The sequence below is a fragment of the Hakea prostrata genome, chromosome 7, assembly GCF_041222555.1.
Source record: "Hakea prostrata isolate BN-2017 chromosome 7, UWA_Hpros_2, whole genome shotgun sequence".
NCBI classification, from domain to species: domain Eukaryota; kingdom Viridiplantae; phylum Streptophyta; class Magnoliopsida; order Proteales; family Proteaceae; genus Hakea; species Hakea prostrata.
Window position 1 is genome coordinate 72,588,303 of NC_142606.1, and position 8,866 is coordinate 72,597,168.

General features: G+C 37.0%; 1 protein-coding gene across 1 annotated transcript; it reads left to right on the forward strand.

Annotated features, from left to right (window-relative positions):
• Window positions 1-778: 778 nt before the first annotated feature.
• LOC149012012 (uncharacterized) lies at window positions 779-8,512 on the forward strand. The gene is made up of 8 exons (XM_089163360.1): window positions 779-860; window positions 3,450-4,157; window positions 4,544-4,639; window positions 4,758-4,916; window positions 5,017-5,082; window positions 6,875-6,940; window positions 7,074-7,142; window positions 7,688-8,512. The coding sequence occupies exons 2-8, from the start codon at window positions 3,510-3,512 to the stop codon at window positions 8,126-8,128; spliced, it is 1,545 nt and encodes a 514-aa protein (XP_089019486.1). The 5' UTR covers window positions 779-860; window positions 3,450-3,509; the 3' UTR covers window positions 8,129-8,512.
• Window positions 8,513-8,866: the final 354 nt, after the last annotated feature.

The following is an 8,866-nucleotide window of genomic DNA, read 5'->3' on the forward strand; positions in this document are numbered from 1 at the left end:
CAGAGAAGAATATTATCAGTAATCAGACGACCTTCAGTAAAAGCGGTCTGGTTATCCCCAATCAATCTGCTAGCAACTTTTTCTTGTCTTACCTATTTTCATTATCCTGTTCTCCATTATCAGAATTAATTAATAATTATAACTTCTCAAAATCATCTTTGCATGTTGTTATGATTCATGCTATTTTAGGTAGTCTTTTATTTTTTTATTTTTTTCATACAAGTAGTCTTTTATTTGTTAAGAATTTCCATGACCTCTCCACTGAGAAGTATGGATCTTACCACTCTACCAACACTGCATTGACAAAATTATGAATCGATTTTAGGATAGATGGGATTAACAAGTGATCTTTCTTTAAGAAATCATGAGATCTAGCAATTAGATGCTTGTACATACAATTTTATCATGCTGAAGTTACTTAAATAATATTTTTATGGCTTAAAATTTTACTCAGGTTAGTTGATAACGACTAATGCCTCTTAGTGATTGGGTCATGAATTCAACTCTATCTGGAGGCATGCATCTTTACTTTATAAACTTTTGAGGGGGTGGCAATAAAATTGAGGGGTTGGCAATAAAATTTACAGTAGATGAGAATAAAATTGATAGGTGGATCAGATTGTGATGTAACCTAATTTGGTTTTGTTTTGATTTGGGGTAAGGTAAAAATTGTAACATAACTAGTTCATGCCTTTACGGTGGCATTTTCGATAATATAAGCCTGCTTTTCCATCTCCATTCTCCTTTTTTTTTTTTTTTTGTTCCTCTCTCACTAACGAACGGTTTTTCGTCAAAAGACTGAAGCCTGTTTTCCAGGTGTTTCTTCTCGTCGTCTTCTCGGATGCTCCGAAGCTTACTCTGTGAGTTCTATGTCGTTCTTAGTTTCTTGAATTTCTTCCTCGCAGATGAATTATTTTCTAAAATTTTTAATTCTTTTTGTTAGCTTGTTGTATCCTGTTATTATTAGTAAATTAACGAGCATTCGGTTGAATTTTGGTCGAGAAAACGTTGTTTGATCATATTTTTCTGATTCAATTTTTTGTTCTAGTTTAGCTAACAGTTCTGGAAATTTTAACTTTATGCTGGATACTCTCCTTATTTATCCGAAGGGTAATGATTCAGTTTATTTGGTTAGGCATTTTAAAGTGTGTTTGTGGATTTCTTCTTCTTCTTCTTTTCCTTCTTTAAATTATCTTGTTGGAAATGGTTCGACCTTGTTTGTTTTCTGTACAATTTTGGTTTTACTTCAGAGCTTTCCGAGCTTAGAAAGCAAATATATTTCTTCTTTCCTCCTCTTTTGAAATTCTGTTCCCTTCTATGTTTAATTTGCAGTAGTTTTATGTCTTAATCATCATTCTTTAAGTCATGTGGCTCGTGTTTTTTCTATTGACCAGGATCAACTTTCGTTGATCATGTTGCATTGACACTGAATTCAGTTGATCCCACTGATCTTTCTCTAGGTGTTTCTGTATTTCTCTTCGGTCTGCAAATTGTATTACTTTTTATGCATTTCCTTTTGTTTAACATGATAAAACAGCATCAAGGGATACTAAGTTGTTACAAGTGTGATCTCCTTGAGTTCTTAGCTTTCTAGTGGTGTATGATGGGCAATGTCTTAGACTCTTAGCTTGCTACTGATGTTGATCCCCTTCAATTGTTGTAATGACTTCAGCATTTAAAACTTATTCTTGTATCTTTCCGAGTAAGACTTCTTATTTCTGAACAAGAGTTTATAGCCGATGGTTGGTGTCCAATCATCTGGTTGAAGCTTGCCATTTCATTAGGAAATCCACAGTTTGCGTGTGCACAAAATATTAATATATTTCACTTTTGCATGATCATGGACAGCATAATTAGGTGCCTGGTTAGGATTCCATTTTGGTAGCCTCAGCATTCACCACATGTTTTCAATATACTATATTATTGCCGTTCCTATAAAAAAGTTAAATATCATGTTCAATTAGATAAGCATGTCCAGGAAGAAGATAATATGTGATATATCAGTGAGGAAATCAAAGTGAAAATTTTAATTATGCTCCATGGCATTTGAGTCACATATATAAGCTCTGGCTGTTTGGAACAATTTTTCTTAGGTATGGGACAGAAGAAGAAAAGTTTGCAACCTCTTTCTGTTTGAACAGCCTATTCCAGCTAAATGAAGTCAGCTACATAGATCCTCTATCACCATTCATATTTTTATTAGCTAAATGCTTTACAGAATTTATTTAATCATGTTAGTAGTTGTTTCTGTTGATGGTCAGAACATGTAGATGTTCAACATGTCATGGCTGGCATCTTATATTTAGATCCATCATTATACCTTTTTGTTAATTAGAAACCTCACGGGAGTTGCCTCTACCAATGACAACCCCATCTTACCAAAATGAAAAGACGAGCCCCAAGGAGTTGTTTAAGATGGTATGATCATATTCTATGGAGGTCCAGGGACACCTCAGAGAAGTGATATGATGTTGATTGAAGGAGCTAAAAGAGCAAGAGGCAGGGCTAAAATGACCATTGAGAAGTGGTCAGTGAGGAACTGCATAGTCTAGGTCTAGTCCAAGTATGGCCTTGGATAGAACCTATTGGAGGGCTAGGATCCATATAGCAGACCCCATTTAGCAAACATTCTCCTGATGTGCTGGGATATGCCTTTTTCCTCTTATTATCTTCTATCTTCCATTTGTCATTTTCAATCCTTCAACCCACCCCCCTCCCCTGGGAAAAGAAAAAAAGAAAGAAAGAAAGAAAGAAAGAAAGAAAAAGGAAAAAGAACACTGTTATCTCTTTCCTCATCTCTCTTGTCCCACCTTTTCTCCCCCTTTCTTAGTTAGAACTCAATTTTTTCCCTACTTTGTTCTGTTTGGATCCATGTAGCTGTCCCATTGCGTTGGTTTGAGGCTGAGTCTTGTTGTTGTTGTCTGTCATATACGCAATGCAAGACCTTGTGTGGTTCTTCTATCATGCTTCATTAATTATGTCTGGATTTCATCATAGGCGTTCCTTGTAAAATATGGTGCCAATACAAGATATCAAATTTTTTTTGTGTAGATGATGGACATTTAACTATTATTTTCTTCACTTTTATTGAGTTGGTTGGGGTTGTGACTTGCTCATTTGCTGATACTATTGCCTGGAGAAAAGCCTGTCAAGAAGGAGACATTCTCACATCCAACCATTAAGCTGTAGTGTTTGCCCCTCTAAACTGCATAAATAAACTAGGTATTATTATCTGAGCGCATGTCCATGATTTGATAAACGAAATTGTCAGTTTGTCTTATGATGAAGCTACCATTTTGCAGTTTGATAAACAATATTTATTGCTTATCTTGTTTCATCTTTATACCAATTCATATGCAACGTTCTGAATAAATGGTTTTCTTTGAAATCAGAGACCTGTATTGCAAGGACTTAATGAAAAGCTGATGTTTCTATGGTTTTCCTCATAGGTAGGCTGGAGCCAAGAGAATTTGAGGAGATATAACTCTACATTCCATTTGAACACTTCTATGATAAAGAAAGAAATTGAGGGGAGTTATTTTGTGACGTGTAAATTGTGGTTAAGTGCTGGGTTAAGCGAAGCTTCTAGTGTACAGATAGTCTTTGTAATGGATGATTTCATTGATCACCTATTATCATCCTCATCATGGCCAGATGTAACTGCAACTGAAAAATCTTGGCTTTGTAGTGGATCTGCTCAAAGCAATGGTTTACTCCCTGATTCTGTAAGTTTGCTTCCCGCTAATCAACTTATCGAGAATATTGCTGCACAAGATGCTTCAACTGTTCTTGCTGCTGATGGTTCCAACTGTGTTTCTCGAATGGGTCTGATTCCTGGAGAAGAGGTGCTTCATTCAGCTGGCAGTTTGGCTAAGTCACCTACTACAATACCAGAGTCTGATTCTGTTGGAAGCAACAGCAATGAACTATCTGCATGTCAACAAGCCCTTGGAGATTCTCTGGTTGCACAGATTTGGCCTTCACAATCATACATGACTACTCCTTCTTCCTGTCCCGTCTTAGCACAAGATAAACTACAAGGACTTGGTTTCCAAGAAGAATTTGTAGATACTGATAATAGTTTTTTGGGGAGCAAATACCTTGGTGATGATAAAATTCTGAAAACGGACAATTTTCCAGCATCAGTGTTGATAAATGTATATATTCTATGTCTCTTTTATAATCAACTTTCCTTTTCTTTGATGTGGGAAATATAGTCTGAAGCTTGCAGTAGTTGATGATACTGCCTTGGTTGTCTTTGTGATCATTGATCAGTGTAATCCTGTCAATGGGCTCTAACACGGGAAAACCATCTAGTTGATGTTCTAACAATCAACCCTTCCTGTTATTTGGTTTGGTTATTTTGATATGCCATCTAATGGTAGCTCTATTGATTGGATTCTCTGAACCGAAGGGCCAACCAACAAATGCTGTAAAACTAGCTGATCTCAACTATCAATAGCTGATTGTCTTTAAGTGCTGCATTTCACTCATAGATTCAGGAACTTTATCTTATATGTGATATGCTTGTTTGATATTGTAGGGGCAAGATGAGCTACAAAATCATCATTTGGCATCCTTTGCCACTGGGCCCCTGATGACAATGCCGGTAACAGCTGGGCTTAATTCTCAATTGGAGGTGCTGACATTAAATATTACAGAATTTATTTATTTTTTGGGACAGTTGTTTTGAGGCTCTATCTGGCAACTTCCTCTTTCTTGACTGTTATTTTATTGTCATCATCTTCAATGCTCAGTTGTCACAGTTCAGTGAAGGAAATTCCACAAAGCAGTATACATACCAGGGTCTTGCTTCTCCGTCAGCCCCCACAGTTGGAGTTTGTAATGGAACTGTAAAGCCTCGTGTTAGAGCACGTCGTGGACAGGCCACTGATCCACACAGTATTGCTGAACGGGTCTGTAATTTTATCTTTTTGGTTTAGTCTGTTTCCATGTTCTTAGCTTGGATTTTAAATTCATTATTTTATTCTTTAATATCATTGAGTTCTTATGCAGCTTCGGCGAGAAAAAATTGCTGAAAGAATGAAGAATTTGCAAGAAGTTGTACCAAATTCTAACAAGGTAGCCTTGTGCATGAAGTATATTTGAGATGTGCTCATTTTTGGTTTTTTTTTTCAAGTACATTGCCAGAAACTTCTTTTTGCTTTTATCAACATGCAGATTAAATTAAGGGGGAAGAAGTAAAAACCCTTGGCTGGCAAGAATGGTAAATACTGGGCAACATAGCGACTCCTTTCTAAAAATCCAGCTTTAACTAGGTCATTTGTCATGTTTTTGACCAGTCTGGGCATCTAATGTTCTAGATGCTGAAAATTTGTGCTCTATTAAAAAGGGCATCAGCTTCACCGGGTAATCTGCCAAATGATTTAGGCTCTCCATAACTGTGTCACCCATAAAGAAAGAGTGCAAGAAAGCACTGAAAACAACACCCATGTTTAATGGACATGATTGCCAATATCGTTGTGGATCTCGGACATGGTTTTCAATTAGTGTCTATCAATATTTGAGTTGTTTCCTAGGATTTGTGGACATGGAGGTGTATGGGACCAAATTTTAGAAATGGAGATGTGGCTATGTGAATTTAGTTGATCTTCTAGCCTTATGATATTTTAAATCTTCAAAATGGACAATCCCTTCTTCAAAGTAAAAGGAGCACTAACATGAGGGTTTTCTGCTTAAATTATGAAAAAGTACTTTATGTGCCCTTGACCTTTGTATAATATGAATTATATTGTTCTACTTATGGGCAGGAAAAGAATAAAGAAGGATAAAACTGTGTTGGTGGCAGGTTTATTGGTTTCACACAACATGTGAGGCAGATGATATGCAAGAGATGAGCGAATGCATTCAAATGAGTGCTTAACTTTATCTATGTGCATGTCTTACATGATGTATCCACTAGAGGTGAATGTTCTACTGATCGTAGGTTTGCCATCAAGAGGTTCATTGGATGCTTCTTATCAAAGTGATATGTCATGAAATTGCGGATGAGGACTGGCTTAGGGTTCTAATGTATACCTATTAAAAGTACTTCCAAATTTATGTAGCCTATTCATGGAAATCCAAAAAAAAACATAAGAGAGATTATTCATAACTGAAGCTATCTAGAGGCTGACATGGCACACTGGTATCAACTTAAAGTGGCATATGCACGATTTATTTCTTGAATGACCAAGGTAACTTTTAGTTCTTTCTGAGTCTGATTGTCAGATGCAGCAGCATTGCACATGCTCTTGTGTATTGTGCCTATTGGCTGAATTATGGCATTCAGTTTGGATCTAATTCTTTCTCACATTAAACTTGCTTGATTTGTATCTGATGTGCTGTTTTATTACCTTTCTTCTATCAGCATTATTAAAAATAAAATAAAAAATTGAAACATGGTTTAGAATGTCTTGGACCCTGGCTCTTTAGGTAAATGATTATTTTTTGCAAAATCTTAGTCTCAGTTCTGATGTGATGATGGTAAATATCCAAGAATTTTTTTTTCAAACTCCTTCCTGCTTGATCTGATGGGGGCTTCAGTATTAAATTTTTTATAACTTGTTCATAGAGCAATTGGATAAACCGACCTATATATATTATTTCAATGTTGACTTGACAAAGCTGTTCCTGGAAATGGAAAGGCTGATTCATAAACTCAAGTCTGGACGCTAGTTGGTTCTTTATAGTATTCCTAATGACCAGCTTCTCAGATCTTTATGCTCTATGCTTCATGATGTCCTTGTTCTTTTGAAGTGCATGGAGTTTGAAGTGACATCTCTTGACCCTCTTCGTGAATGGTGGAGCATAGAAGGGTCACTGCTTCCAAGGCAAGTGAAAGGAAAGCTAATATTCGTCTTCTTTTGTTCAGACAGATAAGGCATCAATGCTGGATGAAATTATTGAGTATGTCAAATTTCTTCAGCTTCAAGTCAAGGTATGCTTAAGATAATTTGTCTTGATAAGTAATTTATTTATTTATTTATTTATTTATTTATTAGAAGACTACTTGCATCACAATCATTGGCAACATATAAAAACCACATTCTCAGCTTTCTCCACTCTTGCAGGTCTTAAGCATGAGCAGGCTGGGGGCAGCAGGGGCAGTTGTTCCTCTCATCACTGACAGTCAAGCTGAGGTGCTCAATCCTTACTTCTACACCTCTACATTTCACCTAAGTTCATCCTCTTATCAGTTTAAAATTTAAAATTATCTACTTATTTTATTCTGTTCACTTCATATTTTGGGCGTGGGGTTCTTTTCTGGTTATCCTGACTAGAAGGGTATCTCTGGGTTCTAGGCTTCTAGTTGTGCCATATGGAAAGTATTGTGGCATGAATATTTTATATCTAGGAAATGGTCTGTGCTGACTACTGTCAAAGGTCTTGAATGCTCGTCAAGTGATCTGAGCATCAGTAGTAATGTAGGGGTTGTAGTTGTCAATTGAATTGCATCTAAATGATCTGCGATTTTGACCCAAAATTTTTTGGTTCTGAACTTATCAGTCTGTCATCCAATTTATGTGGGGTAATATGAATATGAACTCATAATAGTGTGTCATTAACATCTGGTAGCAACTGAAACTGATTAATGGGGAACAGGGATCTCTAGACAAATTATTCTGTGATCAAGCTGGAGATTTTGCTTCCATGTTATTGAGTTAATGTGATGATGTTAGTGTAGGGATCAAGTGGTATACTAGTGTCATCATCAACTGGTCAAGTAGCTGATCCTTGGAAATGCATAGACAATATTGCCTTTGAGCAGGAAGTGGCAAAACTGATGGAATCCAATGTCACCGCAGCCATGCAATATCTTCAGAGCAAAGGACTCTGTCTCATGCCAATTGCTCTTGCAACTGCCATCTCAGGTAGCAAGCCATCATTGAGCTCTGTTTCTGGTGATACGAAGAACCCCAGCTTCACGCATGGTGTAGTTCCTCATAACAACGGGTCTCTTGGTACTGGGTCTGGGCAGATGTCCTCTGTTAGTGAGGTTTTGACCAAGGCCAATGCAATGGATAGCTACGGTGAACAAGGCATCACAGCCAATGGTTGCACTGTTGTCAATCAAGAAGAACTGAACACTTTATGTAATAGTAGAGAACTGAAACCTGAGGCATAGCTGGGATATCTCTCTCACTCACACCCCCCTACATTTTTGTTGACATTATTAATCCGAAGAAATTTCTCTCTTTTTGGTGGCTCTTTTCTTAGTATACAGGGAGTCAAGTAGGTACGGAGTACAGATTATCAGTATATATCAATAAATACTTGTTTTGACTTTCCTGACTATGTATCTGTGGCTGTAATTGCTTGTGATGCAATGAAATAGTCTCGTCAGCTTGACCCTTTTCACCTTATTTCCTTAGTGCCCACTGTCAACGCATATTTGATCTGATATGTGTGTATATATTGCATAAGCAACGACACTAATCTTGCATTGATGGAATCTTTTCATAACTAATTGGTGGTGAATTAAGGAATTTAAGGCATTATCAAGGCATTATCATATCAGATTTCCAGTTGTTTGTCAGGAATTTCTACTTTGAGGCGGAGGAGACCTCCAAGACAAAGAGAAGAAAACGAGAATTAACACTTGAGAATTCTTTATTGATAAAAATTAGATTTCAATTCAACCATTACATTATATATGTTTATGAAGGAAAAGGTTCCCAAACTAACTCTGGGGGTGACTTTCTGCTGTTGTACCATTTTATTCTCTGCTGATACTAACTCTGCCACTTCATTTGAGCCGTGCAAATAATCCCTCAAGGTGAGGTGATCGATCTGATGTCATGTTAGGCCTTCTTGCTCGCTCGCTCGCGTGGTTGAGTCTTGTTCTCCTGTGCCAAGTCCTCCC

Bases quoted from the DNA above. Each gene is read 5' to 3' on its own strand.
- LOC149012012 (XM_089163360.1), top strand. From the start codon at position 3,510: ATGATAAAGAAAGAAATTGAGGGGAGTTATTTTGTGACGTGTAAATTG. The intron at 4,640-4,757 runs GTGCTGACATTA...TTCAATGCTCAG, and splicing joins GGCTTAATTCTCAATTGGAG to TTGTCACAGTTCAGTGAAGG. The intron at 6,941-7,073 runs GTATGCTTAAGA...CCACTCTTGCAG, and splicing joins TTCTTCAGCTTCAAGTCAAG to GTCTTAAGCATGAGCAGGCT.